The 23,192-nt window shown below is 48.6% G+C and overlaps 2 protein-coding genes and 1 non-coding gene across 3 annotated transcripts; all 3 read left to right on the top strand.

Moving 5' to 3' along the window:
• The first annotated feature begins 2,849 nt into the window (after window positions 1-2,849).
• LOC128731178 (phospholipase A1-like) lies at window positions 2,850-4,056 on the top strand. Its single transcript, XM_053824279.1, has 3 exons — window positions 2,850-2,907; window positions 2,962-3,765; window positions 3,836-4,056. Exons 1-3 carry the CDS (start codon window positions 2,850-2,852, stop codon window positions 4,054-4,056), a joined length of 1,083 nt encoding a protein of 360 aa, XP_053680254.1.
• A 2,614-nt stretch (window positions 4,057-6,670) lies between these two features.
• Window positions 6,671-10,002, top strand: LOC128731829 (segment polarity protein dishevelled). Its single transcript, XM_053824975.1, has 3 exons — window positions 6,671-8,366; window positions 8,700-8,735; window positions 9,758-10,002. The coding sequence occupies exons 1-3, from the start codon at window positions 6,671-6,673 to the stop codon at window positions 10,000-10,002; spliced, it is 1,977 nt and encodes a 658-aa protein (XP_053680950.1).
• A 2,707-nt stretch (window positions 10,003-12,709) lies between these two features.
• LOC128722238 (U4 spliceosomal RNA) lies at window positions 12,710-12,790 on the top strand. The gene has a single exon (XR_008410794.1). It is a non-coding gene; the product is annotated as a U4 spliceosomal RNA (small nuclear RNA).
• Window positions 12,791-23,192: the final 10,402 nt, after the last annotated feature.

Raw genomic sequence — 23,192 nt, 5'->3', positions numbered from 1 at the left:
TGCAAGGGAAGCAATTTTTTGTGTTTCGATTCATTAGTTACACTGCACGGAGACGGTTTTGGAAGGAGTAAACCACAGCACACGGCAATTGCTGACCGCGTATGATATGTTGGCATCGGTTAAATTGCTGCTTCGGCCTTCACGTTAGCATATTTGCCCCACTTCACAACACGTTCAAGCGACTCCACAGCGGTTATTTTATTATACTGCTGAGCCGAGCTTTTCAATCGATTTACAACCCACCAAAGACGCAAAAACAAAACCGTCACCCTACACAAATCACCACAATGCGTACGAAAGAAAACACCGAACCACAGAGCGAGGGAGATAGCAAGCAGGAGAGCTCTCTCAAGAAACAGCATAATGGCTTATGCTTGGTGTCCACCTGGCTGCTATCTGGCGCGAATAGTTCGCATTCTTTGCGTTCATTTTGCCTGACCCTTTCACATGGAGGGCGCTTGGCAGTTTCCTTCTTTCGCTTGTGGCCTGTTCTTCTCCTGGCCAATGGATCCCGAGTGGGATTCCACTTCAGCAACATAGCGGACCATTTTTCACACACAAACACCCGTTCGGCCGACCAAGCGCCAAACCATCAACCCTGCACACACAAAAAAGCTCTCCTGTGATGGGAGCAGAAGAAAAAAAAACCCCAACAAGAAACCAATGGCCAAATTATGCTGCGGCCGATCGCGAGCGTCAATATTTTGAAAAGCATCCACAAGCTGTTGCGTATCCCATGGGCGATAAAAATCAACCGCTCAAGGTAAGGCCAAGCCCTGGGCCGACCCAGAGAAGCGTTATTATCTCGCAAGGGGGTAACCAACAGAAAGAAAAAAAACGGGGCGCGGCGACCATCGTGAATGGCCGCCAGGGTAGGATGGAAAAGCAGAGCCTGTTATTAGCATGGCCAGCCGGGTCCCGAGTCCCCGCGTAAGCTCGATCGAAGCCACACAAAAAAACCGTCCCATCGGATCCCCACCAGCACCGTCAACACAAACACGCGCACACACACACACAAACACACCAAACCCGTACACGTCACGATCTTCACCGGATGACTGCCAGTTTCTTTCCGCGGAAAGGGTTGGCCGGGTGGGCCGAGCGATCCAAAGCGAACCTACTGCCGTGAACGCAAGCACTGTACTGGCCACGCGATCGGCGGTACGATCGTGCTTTTCCTGGTCGCGAGATCGCGCCGTACGCGTGTTCGTGGCGCACGTTCGGTTCGGCTTCGGATGCGTGTGGTTGGGGAGATGCGACACACACACGCAGCTGGTGGTCTCAGGATGGCTGGATGGTCCCGCGTGCTACGGATGATCCGCGGATGCATTATTTACGCTGATCGCTGATCGAGGGATTTCTCTGGTAGGCTCGTTACACGTGATTACTGTTGCTATGTCTCATAAGCATGAGTGTTTAAATAATTCGTCCTTGTAGCTTTACCTGGCACATATATCAAGTAGCCTGCTCAATTGAAGGTATATTATGAGTCTACTTTCTGCTGGTAGAATTGAATGCTTGTTTCGTCGCCTTCGACGTCCTGGAAACGCGCAACATATTTAAGCCTTCAAACAGCCCAGAGAACGATAAAGCTTCATGTGACTCAGCTATGCTGCTCATCATAAGATCTACTCCGCGTCTTAAGCTCTACAATCTCGTCAACATTCGATCTTCACCCAAAAACAAAGCCTCCCATTTTAAGAAAAAAAAAACAGTCAAATCCACAGCACGTACCCAATCCAGCGATTCCGTAATTTTAATGTCACAAATTCGCCCCACCGAAACCGAAATCAATCCTCCAGACACGCTGCACCTGGGCCGGTGGGCGTCGAATTTCGTTTTCATGTTTCCATTTCTGTGCCAAACAGCATAAACAGTGCGTAACAGAGCGTACGAGATCGGTATGAAACGCGCGCAGATCGATTATTCTCCACGCGGCGATCGCACCGTTCAGTGGCCAGATCTGCAGCAATGATCGACACCGGCAAGGAACGGTGTAAATGAAACTAAACTCGAAAATGAAATGAAAATGCCGCACGCAGCCTGCATCACCCATTTCCAGTGGCCGATACAACGGCCGCCCACAGGAGGCCAACCGACCGATTTCGACCGATTAGACCAACCGTCGGTTCCATTATTGCCTCGAAATAGGTGAAATGGCGTGCGGCTGGATGGTTCCTGCAAACAGGAAACAGCTGCCTTCGCGCACCCAACGGGAAACAGGTTTTCAACCAGCGACCCATTAGCAGCAATGGAAGCACGTGAAAAACATCCATTCCTGCTGGTGCTGCTTCGGAGCGATTGCGGCCAAACGAACGCTCGGTGGGGTGGCAATTTTCCTCAGCGCGCGGAATGTCGTGTCCCATTCCGGGCACACATGGCAAGGAAAATCGTCTCTATGTAGGTTACGACAAAAATCTTCGACCCGTGCAGAATCGCCCGTAATGAGTTTCACCGGACCACGCGTTCCGGCTTCGGCTTCCATGGCTGTGATAATTGCGGTTCCCTTTCGGAGCGTTCCGTGATCGTGATCGTTCTAGCGGCCGTTTCTGTTCGTGGTGCGACTTTCTCGCTCGAGCTGAAGCGAAGCCTTTCGTTTTTTTTTTCAACACACCCGTAAAGAAAATTTTTGTTTCGTTCTTTTTTTTATGCGGAACAAAAACAAGACAAAAAAAACCCTTTTGATAGTGACAGTGGTGTCTTCCGGCTGAGCGATAAGGTTGCATCATTATTCGGGCTCACTTGGATTAGGATTATTATCAGCAGCAGACAAACAGAACGGGTTCGGGAGTACAATTCGGTACAGTTTCACCCGATTCGATGCGTGATAGGCACACAGCACAAGCACGATGCTGTCAAGTACGAGTTACTTTCTGGTGTTCATTCTGATCATCCTCTTTTTCGCTGGTACATATCGCAGGTTTGATCGTGAGGATAGTCACTAACCTTTGCTTTCTCTAGCAAGCATCCTGCAGACCAACAGACGGCCCGTTCTCTACAACCGGCTAACGTTCAACTACACCGAAGAGAGCACATCCTGGTACTGCGACGATGTGTTCTTTAGCGTTATGAACCGGCACGTCTACAACTACGGGCGTGAGGAAGTCTCCAATGCCTTTGCGGAAATGGCTTCAACTCAACCCTCCGCGAACATTAGCTTCCATTTGTTCACCCGTCTAAATCCCACCATCAGCCAGCGCATAGTGCCGACGGTGGAGTCCTTAAATGGCAGCTTTTTCAACGGTTCCCGCCCAACACGGGTGATCGTACACGGTTTCTGCAACTGCCAACATTCGGACTTTTGCCAGAACGTGAAGGATGCTCTGCTGTACGCGAACGACGTCAACATCCTGACCATCGACTGGAGCGATACGGCCGGGTTGCTGGATTACCTGTTGCTGAGATTGCGGCTAGATCAGGTGGCCACTTCGTTGGCGGGTTTTGTCGATTTTCTGCACAACACGACACAACTCGATCTGGGTGATCTGCATCTGGTTGGCCACAGTTTAGGGGCCCATTTGGCGGGGTTGACCGGCAAACGAGTGACGACTGGACGGATTGGTGCGATTCTGGGTCTCGATCCGGCAGGGCCGCTGTTTTCGAGCGCGAACCCTGGCACACGGTTGGCCAGCACGGACGCGGAGTACGTGGAGGTCATTCACACCAACGGTGGCACGCTCGGAATGTACGATCCGATTGGGACGGCAGATTTTTATCCGAACGGCGGCAAACACCAGCCAGGCTGCTTACCGTGGATTTTTGGAAGTAAGCGTAACGCAGGGCGCGTTATAACGTGACCGTTTCAAATTTAAAACTCATAGTGCCTTTTTTCCAGTGTCCTGTTCACATGGTCGTGCGTGGGAGCTGTATGCGGAGTCAGCTTACACGCCGGTAGGATTCAAAGCCGCTCTCTGTGGTAGTGTCCAGCAAATGGAAGGAAGCATGTGTCGTAACGATCTCCCCAAGGTGGATATGGGTGGTGAGCCGGTGAATAAAACTAAGTCTGGAGTATTCGTTCTGTCCACAAACAGCCGGTTTCCCTATGCTAAAGGATGAGAAGTGGAACAGCATAAATAAAACGATGCCTTCTGATAAACGAATGGACTTTAATCCTTGAAGGCATCTTTGTAACAGAATGACACGTGAGAAAAGGGAGAAATGTTCAGATTTAATTTAAATTTGTTTAGCTTTGCGATGCCGTACACAACATATGTTTGCAGCATAAAACGTTCTCTCTTTATGTTTATTTGACCTCTGTTTTTATGCTCTCAAGACGTCACATAGAAACACAGCACGAAGTATTTGAAAGAGCACGACTGTGCATATGTGAGAGCCGTGGATCGGCATGAGTGCACAGGTGCACTATAGGCATGACGATGAAATAAATACTTATGCTGATTAACCAAAACTCGTTCCCTTTAAGAAATGATACATGTGATTCTACTTGTAATATTAAAACAAAAATTCAAGGAATACCATACTTTATAAGTCATAATACGGATTCGTACGTTTTCTATCGTGATGGCAACAATAAAACAATAGAAAAAGTTAAATAGACGCAAAAAAGACAAGAAAATACCGTGTGAGCTTTTCATTGGTTATGATACGGACACACGATTCCATAAATTATCTAGATCAGCTGAATAACTAGAAATAATCAAATATAAAATAAATATTACCTTCCATATTAGGTACGTATCAATCCGTGAGCCAAAACATCGTAAAGTGTCGAACTCTGCACTATAAATCAAACAAGAGCTGTGGAAGGACCGTCAAACCTGAACGTCAAATGTTTGATACAAAAATGAAAAAAAAGATCTAGTTTTAGTTTAGTGAGCAAATTCGGTATCCTGCACCCGATTGTGGTAACCATTAGCAAGGGTTTTGTTGTCGTTTTTTGGACTCTCCAACGGGTGGAGTTTGGTGGTTATACCCAATGCACAGGAACAGTGGCAGAAGGCCACCGAAACTGTGTTCCAGAGTCGTGCCGTGGCATTATCCCATCAAGCAAGAATAAGAAGAAGTAGAGTCAACAAGCCCGTCGAAAGTACGGGAACCTGTCGTGTGGGGGGGAGTAATTTTGTAGTTGTGGAAAAAGTGCATTCACACCGGTGTATCCCGTATGAAACTGTTCGCAAATGCTTGCACCATCACCGGGCAGCGGGTTCGGGCCAGTGTAGCATGATTCGAGTCACCCGGTGCGTCGTCTGTCTCAGTGGGGCGTACTGCAGCCGCAGGCCTACTCGGTTTGTGTGAAAGAAGATGCCTGACGTCACGCAGGAGTCGTCGACGGGTTTGCTGTTTTTCGGAAGGTGTGTATTTTTTTTTTCCATCCTCCAGGTGTCAATCGCGCCAGGTGTGCTATAGGTGTGTGGATTTTCAACCAGCAAGGCGTTGCATGTTTGGCCGCGAAAGCATCCTTTGTTTTTCTGCGGAAGCACAGTGCTTTCTTCTACGCCATCTTCTTCTTGTTTATTGCCTCCCCCTGGCTATTGATGGTGGTAGCTGTCACTCAGCGGCGCTGGCGCTGGCGCTGGAAGCAGGAGTTTACCCATCCACGTCCACTGCACTGCATGCATAGTGAAAATGGTCAAAACTCATTCACACATAAAGAAAACACAACACAAGAAAAGATGAGCATCGCTAAAGAGTGTTCTGCAAGGAAAAATGGCCCCCTAACCCCCACCGTTATCATCCAGTTGCCCAGTTCTATTAATGAAAATGTGTTCTAATCGACGTATCGCGAGTGCAAAAGTGGAATTTCCTGTTCTGGTGCTCGCCCGTCTGGGAAGCACACCACATAAATGGTTGCGGTCTCTCCCTATCTCTCTTTCGCCCGCTCGATGCCGTGCAGCATCCCAACGTCGAGATAGGACGGAGTGCATCGAGTGCATCGCCATCATTTGGCCCCCGGGAGAGACACAGAAACGCTGCGTTTTCGTGACGACAGGTTCCGGCAAGCGTGACACCGTTTATCTCGCACCCTACTGGGTGTGTTTGTGCGCCTGGCCGATTTGGATGGCGGAAGGGCCATGAACCGTTAGCTTCCCGGCCAGTTTCTACGGTGCCGATTAGCATACCGGTTTTGCATCGGTGCACGGATCGTTCGTAATCGGCACCTGATGATCGCCGTCTGAAGTACGGCGTTTTAAGTGCCTAATCGTTGGACCCAATGGTCAACAGAAAACCGGATGATCCACTTGATTACCGGACGGGCGGATGGCAAACAGAGAACTGTCCGTAATCATTTGTTTTTACTATCACTAGCCAGCGAGTCAGCGTTGCTGGGATGCTCAGAGAAACTCGCTAAACTGCTGCCATTTGTTTGAATAAATTTCTTGTTTATCATTTCAGATATGCAATGCAAACACACTGAGTTTAATATCATCCTCATGCGGGACGAACACCCGACAGTGTGCGACACCATTTAACGACAGCAGAGAGAAGACAAATCCGGAAGTAGTATCCTTGCTGGTCCATTAGGAAAATGCGCTAACTCGCGGAAGGCGCACATTGTCCCGCACAAAGACGTTTCAGGCGACGTACAAGGAAAGCAAGAACCGATTGTGTGTGTGTATGTGCTAGTACCGACAGATCATAGACTCACAGTGAAAAGGTACGCCCTCGGGGTGAAGAAAGGGACAGTGCAGTTCGAGAGAAAGCGCGCGCGATGGATGATAAAAACTCAACCGGAAGTGGTGGCGGTGGCGGCGGTAGCAGCACCGGTGGTGGAAGTGGCGGTAGCGGTGGAGAAACCAAGGTGATCTATCACATCGATGACGAGACGACACCGTACCTGGTGAAGATACCGCTGCCAGCTCCGCAGGTGACGCTGAAGGACTTTAAGCTAGTGCTGAACAAGCAGAACATCAACTACAAGTACTTCTTCAAATCGATGGACGCAGATTTCGGCGTCGTGAAGGAGGAGATCGCTGACGATTCGACGATACTGCCCTGCTTCAACGGGAAGGTCGTATCGTGGCTGGTGACGGCGGACGGTTCGAATCAATCCGACTGTTCCGAGCTGCAACCGACGGAGATGATCGACGGACGACCGACACTGGCCCAGCTACGTAGCATGAACAAACCAACGATGAACAACATGATGGGCATGCCGATGAATCCGCTCACCTACCAGTCGGCATCGGTTGTGTCGAGCGATCTGGACTCCACGAGCCTGTTCGAGACGGAGAGTGAGATAACGCTCGATCGCGATATGACCGAGTGCAGCAGCGTGCAGCGGTTGCAGGTGCGCAAGAAGCCGCAACGTCGCAAAAAGCGCGCCCCCTCGATGTCTCGCACGTCGTCCTACAGCTCGATCACCGACTCGACGATGTCGCTCAACATCATCACGGTGCAGATCAACATGGATACGGTGAACTTTCTCGGCATCTCCATCGTGGGCCAATCGAACCGGGGTGGCGATGGTGGGATTTACGTTGGCAGCATCATGAAGGGTGGAGCAGTCGCGTTGGACGGACGGATTGAACCGGGCGATATGATCTTGCAGGTGAACGACGTGAACTTTGAGAATATGACCAATGACGAAGCGGTTCGGGTGCTGCGAGAGGTGGTACAGAAACCGGGCCCGATCAAGCTAGTAGTGGCCAAATGTTGGGATCCGAACCCGAAGGGCTACTTCACGATCCCGCGCACGGAACCGGTCCGGCCAATCGATCCGGGCGCGTGGGTTGCGCATACGGCGGCGCTCCGTTCGCAGGACACAATCAACACCGATCTGCCGGAATCGGTGCTCGAGCGACTGCACGCCGACATGGACATGAAGGATATCGTACGTGCAATGACCAAGCCGGACAGTGGGCTTGAGATCCGCGATCGGATGTGGTTGAAGATTACCATACCGAACGCGTTTATCGGGGCGGACGTCGTGAACTGGATACTGGAGCACGTGGATGGCATCGGTGACCGGCGGGAGGCCCGCAAGTATGTCTCCGTAATGCTGCGGCGTGGCTACATCAAGCACACCGTCAACAAGCTGACATTTTCCGAGCAATGCTACTACGTCGTCGGTAACGGCATCCGGCAGGACATCTCGAACATGTCGATCGAGGACACGGAAAGTATGATGAGCGACATCGCGCCCCTGCCGAACCCGCCGATCTACATGACGTACTCGGGCAACTATAACCCATCACACGGCTACCAACCGATCCAGTACGGGTGCACCGGCGAACGGCATCCGTCGTCCGGATCGAGCAGCTCCGATATCCTCACGAGCAAGGACACATCCGCGTCGCAGAGTGACCTTGCGGCCGTCATACAGCAGACCAACCAGATGACGATTGCGAACGCGTCGAACAAATCGTCCGGATCCTCGAACCGCGGTAATGAGCAAGACATTTCAGGTACTTCATTTTTTCGGCCCATTTCCATCCATCCACTTGTGCGCGCGCGTGCCCTCAAGTTGCCCTTTTTTCTTCACACAATTGCACACATTTTTCTTCACCTACACGTATTCACCGGCTAGAGGAAACAGGCCACGGGCTGCACAATGCTATTACTACCTTTCATTTCTACTCTCTTCTACTCTCGTTTTGGTGGATGGAACGGCAAAATGTCGTGTTTGTTTCTTACGTACTTGTATGCTGCCGCTGAGAAGCGAGTTTCTCTGTGCCTTTGTTTGCTTCGTTTATTTGTTTACTCGATTGCTACATCAATTTTATCCCTTTTTCTATTAGCCACGCTTCGTTTCGGTGACGGAAACAACACTGGAGGTAGAGATTTTATTTATTTTTAGTTGAAATTTGTATCAGTAGCTGCTACCAACAGCATTAACAGTAACATTTGGTTGAAATTGTACTGCAGTACAGACGTTTCTGCGACGTTTGGCTCAATAACTAATCGATATTATTTTCACATCGGCAACGCTCTTACCAAGAGATGCTTCCGATGATTTCAAATAGCTGTCTGTGTCTTTTTTGAACCCCTAACAATGAACTGGTTTGGCTAATCTTCCAAGCATCTAAAATATAGTTTTTTTGTTATTTATGTTTACACTAATTTAAGTGTGTGATGTAGACTTTAACTAATTATAGCACTTTAAAAGATACAAGTTTGCGAACAGCTGCTGTTTCCATTATTTTTCTTTTGTTTGGGTTATTATTTCTTCTCTTAAACTGTCCATTTCCTCTATAACACCGTGTCGACTGTTGCTTCCGAATGCACCAAACGTATCTAATATTTTGTTTCATCGTACCGTTACTCACCCAACATTCGCACCTTCATTAGCCATCATTACACGAATTTTCTTTGTTAATTTTTTACTTTCAGTTTTGAGCTATTTATGATTTGCTTTCATTTCGATTCTTTTTCAACAAATTTAACAAAAAAAAAACAAACGAAACGAAAAACAAAACGGAACACACGAATGTCCCATCATCGCCTTCGCCAACTCTAATGATAACGAAAATCAACCACCTCCAACCACCAACACGATCCTCCACAACACACCACCATCACCAAACCAACATGCGTTTGCACAAATCGGTATCCTCCCCCCGGCGGAACGAACGGGGAATTATGTTTTGCGAATCAAATGCATTTCTAATCACGCCTGCGGGGTGCGAAAATGTGCCCTCTACCTCTCTGTCACCTGATATCGACGCCAATTGCCCGTTAACAAACAATTATCCAACCTCGTTTTCTCGTTTTACTACCACATCGCATCGGGTATCTGGTTCCGTTTTGTGATCCCTGTTTAATGCCCGCCCTCCCTTCGATCAACGCGGAATTGTAGACTTTAAGACAACAAGAACCGGCAGCGGCGGCGGGGGTGGCATCGGTGGCAACAAGCTGATCAGCACGAACGACGATGAAGGGTACGAGGACAGCATCTACTTCCAGCATCAACCGATGCAACCCACAACCCTTCAGCAGCAGCAGCAGCAGCAACAACAGCATCACCAGCTGCAGCACCAGCAATCATTCGGTCGGAGTGCAGCCGGCCGGAAGGAACCGGGACACATCTACAACAATCAGTAGGAGGAGAAGGAGAAGGAGGTCGAACAGGTGGGCTAATGGGAGCAGGATCCTAGCGCAAAGGCAGCTAGCCAGGTGTGTTTGTGTACGGTGTGAGGTGTAGCTCGCTTTGCCGGTTGGTCGGTTTCCGGTTGCGAGAAAAAGCCAAAAACACAAAAACCACATGCAATCGGCATGTACGTTCCCACGCACATACACACACACACATACACAGATAGCGGGATGGAAGGATAAGCCCAGCCTGCGGCAGCACCACTAGGCGGCTAGGGTAAGCGAATCGGTGAAGCATATGGAAATCGGTTCCACCCGACGGGCGGCGACATTCGTCGGTCGGTACGGGCGTAGGCGAGCGGAAGAGCACTCATACAACAAACTATATGCAAAACTATATTGGAAAAGCAGGGAAAACACTGAGTTTAAGTTAGGAAAACAAAAATTGCCCAACAAACTCTCAGTCAGAGAGGAGCGCGCTGGGTGGGCTGGTGCGGCGGTCTGGAAGCGAGGCATCCAGGAAAGCCGAAAAGTCAGTCGCCGAAGACGAAGAAGATGGCATGGGCACAGGACACAATGTAGGAGCCGGGCGCGTGTATGCCATCGCGAGACGCGCCACATTTAAACGTGAATGGAACTAGCGCAACGAGAGGGAAAATCCGGCACATTGTGAGTGTGTTCGGAAGGAGACACGCAGGGTATTGGATGGAAGCTACTATTGGTTAGAGCATTACGCAAAAAAGAGAAGTATTTCTTTCGCCTTTCTTCTTGTTTTATATGGGTTTTTTTGTTTGCTTAAAGATGCTCTGACACACATTTCTCTTATATCCGGCAACGCCAACGCTGGTGGCGTTTTTCGGGGCGCTAGATTTTCCCGTCAGCCCCCCGCAAACGCCACGCCGTTTTGCAAATATCGTTCCCATTTACGTGTATTGTTTGCGCGTGTCTGTCCGTTTTTTCAGCTTTTCCTTGGTGTCGCACTTATGCGTCCTTTTTGTTTTCTTTATTTTTGTGCACTCCCCCAGACTTCCGGGCTTTCCTCTCTGTGCCGCGGACCGGGCGGGAGTAGAAATTGAGATTTTATCGTAACACGTAAAGAAACGCGCCTTTCTTTTTTATTATCCACCGTAAATCTTCATTACGTTCGCTTCCGAAACCATTGTAAATGTGTTTATTATAGCTATTATTAATTAATATTATATTATGATTATGACGCGAGTATCGATTATTTTATGAAGCAAAAAATATATACATATTTTACAAAAAAAAACGGAACACGTTAGAGTATTTATAACGGAACTGACGCTAAGCTATATACTGCAGCTATAACGAGGGGAAAATTTGATCTTTAACGAGACAGTTTAGAAGCAGGAAGAAACAGATGATATACCGCTAATACGGAGTGAGTGGAACAACGGAACAGAAGCGAAAGCAACACAAACTATAAGTTTAAGAAAATTATACGAGTAGAGCATTGAAACGCTAAATCTAACATGGAATCTAATACGGAATACAACTGCACACCACATTCGTTCGGGGGCTTACCTTCGACACGTGCACTCGGTGTATCGTGCGTTGCAACGGCATCGGGCAAAGTCAGCAAAATCACATTAATTTACAAATCGCCTGAACGATCAACGAGTTTTGATGGGGAGAAGTTTTGGTTTGAACGTTTCCACCAAACAGGACGTCTTTGCATTTATGTTGCCCCGGGCGTAACCTCTCCCCCCGAGGAACCTTTGGTTTTTAGCAGCATTACGATGCAAAACATGTGTGGCCAAAATTTCTACATACGTAATTCCTCGCATCCATCCGTGCCGCGTTCCGTGCGCGTAAGGGCTGAGATCCTTCAGGAGTGACCGGAGTAACGGATGGCGGCGACGGACGCGGAATGGGAACAGTGCAAGGATCCTACGAGCGAACTGCGTCGAGGAAAGCGGACTATATACGAATTTATGTGAGCCCGTGGCAGTAAACAAAGAACTAATGATTAAAAAGGGAAACCGTGACCATAGGGACAAACTAGTAGGAATATGAACGAAAGTTCGATCTAGCCGAGGGAAGCGTGTGTGTTTGGCGGGATGGATGTAAACAGGTCCTAAGTAGAAAACAGCGTGCAACGTAAAATTGAATGCCGGATGATGCAGGAAGAATAACACAAAATAATAAAATGAATCAAACAATCCAACGTGCAGTGGCGTTTTATTCGTATTTATTCTAATCCTATTCGAAGCACCGAAAAATGTGCCACGGTACACAGGAGTTAATCGACCACGTGCCGTTTTCTGCGGATGGGACATCCAAAGGGTTTCAAATGCCGCAAGAACTCGATGGTTGAGCTGTGTAATGAATACTCATGCATGCTCAAGAAGGATTTCGTCAGCGATCTGTGAGGCATTTGGTGCAGAGGCGCTAACGCGACGCTCATGGTTGGATAAAGTCCTGCAGGTGATGGGAAACAGCCGTGATCCGACCGACCTGGACATCAACAGACAGCTTGGCCATGGCCACACGTCGTGTTCATGAGTGGCCCAACTTCCTCGCCAGGCATGGCAACCGCTTAGCGATATGTCCGTCTTACTACGTATTTGATCGTCAATACTATTGCCTAAGGTGCGCTATGATTTTAGTTTTTGACTCGTTTATCTTCATCCGGAGGTTCTCTGTCGTCTGCTCAATTCGTTCGCATACTTTTGCTATGCAAACCAATTATGTCTATAACTTAGAGCAGTGGTAATATCGTAATCGATGAGGTGTTGTCGAGGTGCAATTATTGTTTGTTGAAAACTTTGACGCCTATGTTATCAGCGTAAAGACTTGTAGAAGGTGGTTCCCAAGGTTTCCTCTCCTGAATCTCAAAAAGCCCTCGTGATATCCAGATGAAAGAGGAGAAGATTCATATCCGTGAGCTTGAAGATAGTAAAAGGCTTTTCGTACTATTTCACCTGGCATATGTCATGGACATTTTTATTATCTTGATTAGCTTGGATACGATTCTAAAAGAGCTCATTACGCCGTAAAGTTTTAACCTGGTTATGGTGTCATATGGGGCTTTAAAAATAATAAAAACATAGGTGGACTGGACCTACTGATCCGACACCTTTTCTAAGATTTGCCGCGTGATGCAAATCTTGTCTGGTAAGGTTTATTTCTGACTTAAAGCGATACTTCTATTTGGTTCTGTATGCAGCATGAGCCAAGTACAATATCATTCATGGTTATTTGATTTTTTTTCGTTTTTATTTTGAGCAATTTGATTTGAATATCAATTCAGAGTTAAAAAGAGTTTATATACCTAAACAAAGGCTGATTCACCTTCAAATGCAATATAATTGAGTTAATGCTTTTAATTTGGTAACTGCCACCGAAGCATTTTAAAATTTAATGTCAATCTTATTCCCAACATGGCGGCTGTTAAGATAGCGGTGCATTGACCTGGTTTCAGTGCAGGTTTCCAGTAATCTGCGAGCTCAAAAACGTTGGCATTAAATTACAAAAGTGCTCTTTTAAAGGTTCCGATGGGTTTTATTTCACCCTTCGTATCTGTAAGCTACAACCAGCAGTTTATTCGGTCTGCATCCAGCGCACTTAACGGCATTTTCAAATGTAGTGTGGTTGTGCTAACCTTTGCCACCTATAGCCCGTTTGCCCGAGCCGCACGGCGGCTAATTACAGCAGTCAGCCGCCGGTGGAGAGAGAGAGAGACTGGCCCGATTTTGACAGTCCGGCGCTGAGAGAAAGGAGAAAGAATGTGACGTATGGCGAGCGGTGTGCAGCGGGGTGGCAACTGTCAAAAGCGTTTGTTTGTTAGGCTGTCGCAAGGACGGAGCTGTTCGTTCGCCCGATTTTCCGAAATTGTGGTGCAACGGTGGACACGGTGGCCCCCGCGGCCGGTCGCTATCGTGCCCGGAAGTGTCCGGCGATCGTACGGTGCCGGAGTGCGATCGACCCAGCCCCGCGCGTGCAGTTTCAGTGAAAAACAAATTTTCCACTCGCCCCGAATCGGGCGCATCCCGTTTTGCGTGCGCCGGAGCGAAAAGGCACCGTTTCTCTTTGTGCACCGTGCTTGCGCTCTCGCTCTCGCGCGCTCGCGCGCGCGCACGCACGCACCCGCCGTGTAGTGGTTCGGAGTCGAGTCGAGTTGGAAAACTTGCATCGGTGGAGAGAAGAGCGTGTGCCGTGTGTGTGAGACCATCCCGCATCCGAGCCGTGGAGAGTGGATTTGATTGTGCCCTGCCGCTGCGGTTGTCGCTCCGTGCGTCATGGCGCGTCACGTATCGTCCGCGGATGCGAGAAAAAAGAAGGCCCACCACGCCGTGGCGCGGGCGGTGTCGTCGGTCGTGGCGGGTGCGAACGGAAGAGGCGAGATGAAATAAAATAAACATCTCCATTGACGCGAAGTGACAGTGTGCGGTCGCTGCGGTGTCCTAAGGTTTGCGATAGAAGCCAAAAGAAAGAGAGAGAAGAGTGAGCACGCAAGTGAGCGAGGAAGAACGCGTGCGTGTGTGTGTGTGTGTGTGTGTGCGAGCGGAAGAAGGCAGGAAAAGAAGCTGCGAAGTGGCCCAAAGGCAAGTGACACCGAAAGGGCGCGACGAGAGTGCGCGCGCTCTGTGGGAGTGGAAATACTGCCGCGGAAAAGTGCCATTTCCGCACGGAAGCGAAGCTGGCGGTTTGGCTCAGATTTGCGCGTGTCGGGCTGGCTGTTGCAACGGTGTCTCGTTCCACGGAGCCCTTTCCGGAGAGCTTACCACAATCAAACTGGAGCAGCGACAAAAAGGGCACAAAATCCGCCCCGTCTCGGCGGCGATACGTTTTGTGTTTGGTTGAAACCGAAAGAAAGTAATCTGCTTACGCGAACCGGCGGTTCAGAAACGGGTCGCAGCCTCCAGTGGAACGGAACGTGTGCTTCGAAGTGCGCCAGTGGAAAAAAAGCAGCAGCGTCACAGGACAGTGTGTAGTGCAGTTTTCGTGGATCATCGAACGGATTGAGCCGTTTCCAAAGTGTCCCACGCGTGTAAGTTGTCACAAGGCGCAAGGCCGCGCGCGAAAGAAACGCGTAGTGCCGGAAAAACCTCCCGCGTGAAAGGGCTGCAGGAGGCTGTGGGGTTAGCAGTGCGGTGGAAAGCAAAACAACAGAAAGGAGAAAAAAAAACGCCACCGATTAATTCCCAACAAATCTGATCCGCTTTGGTGTGGCGCAAGTTCCCGGTTCAACGTTTCAGTTTTCGGCTTTTCTCGCCCGCGTTTTGTGATTTGTGGCAAGGGTGTGTAGTGAGTGTGTACGTGTGTCTGCTATTTTTGTTGTTGTTTTTTTGTTTTTCGTGTGTTTCGTGTGTTTTTCGGGTGCTTCTGCTTTTTTTCCTCCCCGGTTCGTCCCGTTTTCCCTCGGGGCCACGTCACCACGCAAGTCTACCCGCGAGCCGGTGTGCGCGCGAAAAAGATGGCGCCATATCATGGAATGTAATCTGTTGGTACCGCGGCTTAAACGAATCATACGCTTAGCATCGAGCGCGTTGAAAACGGATTAAATCTACTTAGCCCGCGCGAATTGCTTGGGCGCCAAGCCGAAGGTAAGCTAACGGTTCCATCGCGATTTGTGTGCTGTTGCTTTTAGCGTTTTTGGTTCGTTTTCCCGATTTGCAGCCTCCACGCAGTCATCCTTTTTTCACTTGTCGGTATGCATTTGGTTGGAAGGATTCTCCGAGGTGCAACGTAGTGCATTTGAGAGCCTAACACCTTCATGCACGAATCCTTGGGTTGGGAAAATTGAGGAAATGTCGAAAAATGTGCAAATGAATAGAGTTGCTTTAAGTTTGTTGAGGAGATTCAAGAACGAGTCATCAGTCAACGAGGCTACTGTAGCTCTTGAAACTAGGAGAAAATCGTTATTTGATCTTATTCTATCAATCTTGAGCCATATCAATCTATCAGCTTGAGATTGAGATTTAAATCACTTCTAAGAGTGCATAATAGACTCAGAGCCAATGGCTTCTATGATCCGGTGGTTCCGTTGGTGAATAGTCCCAGAGAACTAGATCACTGGTAAATTTTCATTGCTTCAATTTAGATTACCAAGATAGCCAAAGCTACTGGAAGACCAATATTTAGTTTTTCATTAGCTTATAGGAGGCCAATATATTATGAGTACCTTGAAAATGCTCAAAACAGCACGTTTATGTGTGCTTTAAATGTTACCAAATTTCCATATGAGAGAAAGAAAAGTTCGTTTAAATATACGCACGGTTTAACCGAAACGCCACCCAATTTAAAGCAACCGTATTCCGTACCACCGGTGAAATATTGATAAATATGTAGCAGATCTTTTTGAATAGCAGATCCGAATTGAATGAGCCAAAAAATGGCCTTAAATAATAAACAAACAATTTGGGCACAATCAGTATCGGAACGCGCCCCTTACATCCTGCATTGGGGGACTACACGGAATCGCTTCCAAGCCGATTGTGTTCGATGCGAAGCCATATCGTTTTACAGTGCGCGCGATACTGTTTGCCGCACCACTCGCACAGTTGGAAAACGCCGCCACAGCTGCCCACGGAATAAAGGAAATATATAGGGTGTCCGCGTTTCGGGAGAAATGTGCGCAAAGAACGCGCCCGAAATAGAACGCGCCATGCCGCGGCTTCTCGAGTTTGTTGCCTGCTGGGGATGGTGCGGGCGGTAAAAAAACACAACCAAAACCCATCGGCTGCAGCCAACCAGCCAACCTCATAAAGGGCCCCCTTCCGATCCAAAGGACCAGCCCTTTTGGATGCGTTGCATCGTTTTCCCGATCCAAGGACGAACGAACGTATGTGCGACTCGTGAAGAGAAACCGCGTGTGCGAATGCAACAGACCAAGCGAGAGGTCTATTTGGGAGTTTCCAGACTCCGGAAAGAGCGGACAAAAAGGGGTTTTTTTTACGTTGGATGGGGTGGTGCATCGCCACCATCGGAAGCAATCCATTTCCTCTGTCGCGGACGCACCTTTTTCGCGACATCATCCTGGCCTGGCAGGATGCGTTATTCGATGCAACCATCCGCTTGGCATCGGACACGCGCCTGTCAGCATCGCTTCCTTGACACCTTGATATGGACCTTTGCGAAGAGGACGCACATTCACACCACACGTACGTCCTCTCTGTGCGTATTCTGCCCTAACGCCCCCTTGATCCTGACGGTGCACACATACAGGTGTTGAAATGCAGTGTGACGCATCATGCACACCACCCTTAACTAACTGCCATCGTTTTTTTTGTCGTTGCTCTCTCTCTCACTCTGCATTCTTTTCCCGCACCCAGCTTGTTAAGAGGCTTAAAGAAATAAAAGTGTTGAAAAAAAAAACACCCTTCAATTCCCGCCAGCGGAACAGGTCTCTTCTCTTTGTGCATGGTTTTTTTTTAATGTTTTTGCGCCCACTTGCGCCGGTTCCCCAGACATTCTCCGCGCGCGAGTCAGTTCGCCACCATGATGATGCCGATGACGGGTCGGGACGGGAGTTGCAGCTGCAAACGGACGCGGGCGGGCTTTGCTCCTGTTGCATTCCGCACATCCTATTGAAAAGCGGCGGCACACTCGATGTTCCGTGGGGAATATCACACGGCAGGCAGTAGGTCCTCGGTCGCGCTAAACGATTCCACCATTCGCGTACTCCTGGACCTGTTCCAGTGCGGCCGTTCATTTCGTTCCGCACCGCCACCGATTGTTGCTGATAAATTTTCACCTCCACTTGCTTGCGTCTTCCTCTGGCCAGCCGTGGGGTGAAATGTATGAGTTGCATTTAATTTCTTCCACCTTGCGTTCGTCCTTGCGATCGGTGAGTGCAACTGCACCATGCGCTCCGGTGCTTTTCTTTATCGCCGTGGCTTCCCCGAACCTGGCACGTCGGCATCCCTGGCTTCCGTGCACGGGATGTGTGCGCCTCGGAATGTTGTGCGCTTCGGTTTTGAAATGGAATAATTTGCCGAATGAGCATTACACGGTAGAAGGCGGACGCGGGAGGAGAAAAAAAAAACAACAATCGTGCGATCGTTTGCAGCCGGCTTCACCGGAGCTGGAAAGATTTTCCCTTCACTTCACGCGGGTTGGTATTTTCTTACCTATTTCTACCCCCCTGGGTGGGTGGGGACGCTAATGGACGCTTAGGTGTTCAACCCGGGACGAGTCGGGATGAAGAAATTCCTTGAGCTCTCGCTCTATCACCGCTTCGAGTCCAATCATCGTGAGATGGGGCTGCAATCGTTTGGAGTAGATTTTCAATAATTTGTCGAACGGCGGGCGAAGCTCATCAATCTGAGCAGCTAATCAACTAGCCAGCTTCTTGCCTCGGAACGGCAGTACGCGTTGGTATGCCGTTTATTGTACCTACCGTAAATGCTGCCACCGTTGAGAATGCCAAGCGAGTGTGGATGGAGCATGAAATGTTTCAATACCGCCAGCAATCGTAATGGAAATGTATCGATAAACTGCAAATGCATCTATAAAGTGTCTTGCGTAGCGCAGGGAATTACGCATCGCTTATCGTCCTGGTTGTTGTTATTAGCCTTGCATTGCAATGCCCAACCACTTTGGGGATGGTGTTCGCTTTGAGAATTCGTAAAGGACATCCTTTTTACGAGGCTAATGAGACAGCCTTGGCAGCATCTATCCACGCAGGTCCCAAATTACGAGCAATCGAGTGGTGTGTTATAGTGCGCGAAAGTATCGATTTCCATTAACCCAGTTTATTGAGTCGTGAAGATTTTGTGGCCAACAGTCCTTGTGGCTGTGATACCTTGAAATCTGCGAGTCTTGCAGGCTGTTGTGCTTGATACGATGCTAGAAAACATTTCTCTACTCCATTTTATGTCCTTTTTGTATGTGTCTTGTCGATGGTAACTTAAGCAATTCAAGTAAATTTCTAGCTCCATTCTCGGCCACCGTAAATGTGTTCACGCCTTTCCCATTTCCACTGAACAGCTCGATCGTCGGCTGCTGATACATTGTGGAAATCTGTCATAGAACGGCCGGCATTCTCTGCAGCTCCCTTATGGCCCCTCGATGACTTATTTCCTTCGTTTGGGGCTCCTTTTCTACCCTACGCCAGTCGCTTCCAACTACACAATGGCGGTACAACGCTTGCGTAACGGCTCGCTACGTTTGTCGATATCAGTGAATAAAATGTTTCCTTCGCACCGACTAATCGCTTCCCATTAATAGCACATTTTCCGCCTCGCTGCCCACGAAACCATCTTGCGCGTGGACGGCCTGTCGGGACTTTTTTCCAACCTCCCCCCTTGCTCGAGTCCTTCAAATTTCGTCACTCACATTTACGGAGTTGCATGGACGGAGTGCGATTGGGTGGCTTCAGGCAAAACGGCGAGGGTCGTAATATGGAGGGCGCAATGGGTCACATTTTCTCGCTGCTAAATGCGAAGGAACGGAACCCGTACTAGAATTCACATTCACATTTTTCCGTCCCAATGTGTGTCCTGGCCATTTGCCGCCTCGTCCTAGCGTTCGGTGCGTTGCATTTGTGTGCGCGCGCCTCCCCAATCGCTGGGAAAGCGAGCGCCCCTAAAGTGCGGGGTTTCTTTCTTTCGCATTATCGAGGTAAATTACGGCCGATAATAACTTTATGGTCTCGGGGAATCGATTCCGGATTAAAGGACGCCACCAGGCGGTGGCTGAGGAATTGATGGAAAAAGTTGGGCACCCCGGGACGGACAGTTGGGGGTTTTCGTTTCGATGCTCATTTTCTTCGTCAGCTGGTGGTTTTGATTTTCCTTCCTTCGTTTTCGGGTCGTTCTCGAGGGCCGAGGGTGCGCTTTCCTATTGCTGAAACCAAATTTTCCAAGCTGCCCGTTTGGCATTTCGGCAGCTCCACAATTTATCACCGATAGCGAGTCACGGATTACAGAGCAGCGTTTCTGTTTCCGTTTTTTTTCCCGCAAGAGAAAAAAAAAACTACCGAAATTGTGGCCGCGTTGTCGGTGGAACTGGGGCGCAGGTTTGGATCGATTAGCTCACCAACAAAGGAAAGAATGAAAGCATCACCCGTAGACCGGCGATGAAGGTGCAAGGAAAATATCCTAGGAATGAATCCCCAATTGGATGAAGATTATTGGAAAATTTACCGGCAATTATTGATTCTCACCCATTCGCATCGCTCCCCGGTTTTCCCTTGGCGCTTATCACGTTCGTAATGAACTCGCCGGGCTGATTTGCTTGCAGTGAAAATTTTCACCTTTTCGCTTTCGCCCGCCTGACCCTGGTCTGACGGAGACGGGTCTGGTCGAAGTTTAATTAGCTAAGTTGCTGATCCCGCCGGTCGGTTTCCATGCTGGGTAAGTGGCATCAGTGGCTTTTGGATTCACCTTTGGACGATTCGTTTGCTTGCATCCCACGGTTTACTGGTTGGAATATGTTTTTATTCTTTCTCTTTTTCGGAATCTATTGTCCTTTCTTGTCGGCATACCGTTCATTGCAATACCAATTTGTCCACGAGACAATGCGTTGTTTGAGTCATATTTTCTTGCAATTTATTGATGATCATTAAAACTCGGATACGTTGGGTGTTTCGTTGTTTTGCCGTCCTGTGAAAGCAAATGCCAATGATATGGTTGGATATTTTGTACTTTATCGACCACCTTATTATCTCATTTGATTTCTTCATTATCATATAGTCAGAAATAAGACACAATTCCTTACACAACCGGTTAATGCCCATCGTTTTAAGCCGCATATTTTGTGGAATACATTACCTTCTGCACACGTGTATTTTAAAACACACCGGACCGGCAGCTGTATCATGGACGTGCAAATTATCTTCATTCCGATGTGCTTCATTAATCCAAGCACCAGTTTCCATGTACTGCCCGGTGAAAAGTACCTCACCCTTTTGAAGTGGCTCCTTTTATGAGGCCAATATCCACGGTGCATCGATTCCTCCTTTGTGTGTTCCCTGCAGTGGAAGCTTAATTTTTCTTTGAACCCTTTCAAACCCCGGCTCTTCGCATGCCGAGGATCGGGAAACCCAAAAAAAAAACCCCATCGTGTGTGTCTTCATTTGCGTGGGCAAATTGGTTGCATCACAAGGCTTTTGTTGGCGCGTCTTGCATGCTGACATGCGCGACGCATGTTGTTTCCGTGCCGATAAGTATGACCAGTTGATAGGTATTCCTTGGAACACCTCACCGAGGCGCTTAGAGAACATTGGAACATGGCATGGTAAAAAACACAAAACAAATTTGTTTGACCACATCCGAGAAACACCACCGTCCCTTGGTAGAGTTTTTTTGTTCTTATTTTGGTTCGTAAATTGAGATTCCTCTCCGGTGTGTGGTGTTTCCACGAGCGCGCGCATCCCGTGCCAGAAAATGAGTTTCTCGACAGCAATCCCAAATTGGCTCGTAAACGGAAATACATCGCATTGTGTTCGGTCGGCACGACATCGGCGAAAGATTATCCTTCGAGTGCGAGCAAGGGCGAAAGGAAGACGGCACCGTCTTTTTTGGTGTGCGGGTTTTTTGTTCTCGCAGCATCACATCCGCTGATGTGAGATGGCTTGTGAACGGACGAAGGCTACGAGTGCGCTAAAAGAATGAACCGTAGCGGTTTTCAAGGAATTTAGTGATAATAGTCTGTGGCAGCAGTTGGCGAATATGGGGCTGCTTCTTGTGGCATCTTTCACGTGCGCCGTCTTCCAAAGGAAGCCCCGTTTCAACCTACCACGCTTTGATCGGGTGGTTCGGGTGTTCTTGGTCAAATATTGGGCGCCACGGTTCTCTTTTTTTTTCTGCGTTTCTGCGTTCTTCCGGCCACCACTTCACGGGGAAGATGAATGCTATGCAAAGCGGCGTGTTGTGCTTTGCTTGTCGGCATGTCGTCTTCCTATCGCCGGTGGTCTGTGCTACCTTCCTGACGCTACCACATCGCGTTTCGATAAAAATGGCGATAAAAGGGCAAGGCGTGCGATCGAAATGTGCCCACCCGAATGCGCCATGAAATAAAACACCTCCCCCCGGCAAACTGTAGGCGCAGCATCGCAGCTCGTCTTCGTCCTGATACGCGTCGGAATGGGTGGGTAAAATGTCGTAAATAATTCAGTGCAGTTTGCGTAAGAGCTATTTTCGCGCGCCTTCCAAACGCCACTAGGCTCCTGTTCGTGTGTGACCGATTTTGCGTCTTTTGGTGAATGATTTAGATACGCGACGTGCCGCCGCATGTGGAGATGATTTGAAGCTCTCTACTTTTTTTGTTCGCTCTTCTCGCCCTCCCCAAGAGGCACATTCAAACTTGATGTATGTCGGAGGGATGATAAAAGAAAACGTCTCGCGGCATGCAAAAGAACGCGAAGTAATGATTCGTCCGGGGTGAAGGCTAGTGCGCGTGTTTCATGGCACATTGCGAAAGCGGTACTTGTGAACTCGAGAGCGATATTCGACACCGGCCCGAGGTGCGTGCGTGCCAATGTGAGAAATGGTGCCGCATAAAATAATCATAACACTCCGCGCCTGCTGGCTGCGCGTGCATTTACGGGATATTCATTCAATAGACAATGATAACTGCTTTTAAAGTGATGAACTGACAGGAATTCCGCCAAGGTTTGCCAAACATTGAACTTCGTCAATTCGTTATCTTTTTTGTATTCTGCTTACCAACATTTAAAACAGCGTTAAGGTTCTTTTAAGTTTTGCTATTAGACAAAGCCTCCCGGAAGAAGAGACTTTATTTTTAATTAGGAAATAGAGTAATAACAAAGGAGAGTTGTTTTTTTTATCCATAAAGACCAGTCAGTGATTCCTTAACAGCAACATAATGCACAGTCAGTGATTCCTTCACAGCAACATGAGCATAATCATAATATTTAATTTGTTATGAAATGTTGAAAAAAATTTCTATTATTCCGCCACCATTTGTCGTGTTTCTCTCTGCCGTCCATCGATAACAGAGCTTAGCATCGGTGAAAGCGCAGTACTTGTGGCACTTATGAGAGTAAATGAGCGAAAATGGTTTCAAATCGAAAGTGTCCGGGGGAAGGATAAACAAGGGCGCGTACAACAAACATATTTGTGTCGATCCCGCACCGTACGTCGACACTCTATCCAGGGCTTCCGTCGTATGTGGTCATATTTGTACTCCGACGGGAAGGTCCACGAAATGGTACGGCACTACCGCGTTGCATGGAACTGGGACGACGGAGTCCTGTTCTGTGCAGGAACCGG

Source organism: Anopheles nili, chromosome 2 (assembly GCF_943737925.1).
Source record: "Anopheles nili chromosome 2, idAnoNiliSN_F5_01, whole genome shotgun sequence".
Classification (NCBI taxonomy): domain Eukaryota; kingdom Metazoa; phylum Arthropoda; class Insecta; order Diptera; family Culicidae; genus Anopheles; species Anopheles nili.
Note: the sequence above shows the minus strand (reverse complement) of the source record. Positions and strands in the feature narration are given on the sequence as shown.

What these genes read in the sequence shown, in the direction of transcription:
- LOC128731829 (XM_053824975.1), top strand. Translation starts at nt 6,671, where the DNA reads ATGGATGATAAAAACTCAACCGGAAGTGGTGGCGGTGGCGGCGGTAGC. An exon ending in TAATGAGCAAGACATTTCAG is followed by an intron (nt 8,367 to 8,699) that starts GTACTTCATTTT and finishes TTTTTCTATTAG; the next exon opens with CCACGCTTCGTTTCGGTGAC. An exon ending in TGACGGAAACAACACTGGAG is followed by an intron (nt 8,736 to 9,757) that starts GTAGAGATTTTA and finishes GCGGAATTGTAG; the next exon opens with ACTTTAAGACAACAAGAACC.
- LOC128731178 (XM_053824279.1), top strand. Translation starts at nt 2,850, where the DNA reads ATGCTGTCAAGTACGAGTTACTTTCTGGTGTTCATTCTGATCATCCTC. An exon ending in GATCATCCTCTTTTTCGCTG is followed by an intron (nt 2,908 to 2,961) that starts GTACATATCGCA and finishes TGCTTTCTCTAG; the next exon opens with CAAGCATCCTGCAGACCAAC. An exon ending in CTTACCGTGGATTTTTGGAA is followed by an intron (nt 3,766 to 3,835) that starts GTAAGCGTAACG and finishes CCTTTTTTCCAG; the next exon opens with TGTCCTGTTCACATGGTCGT.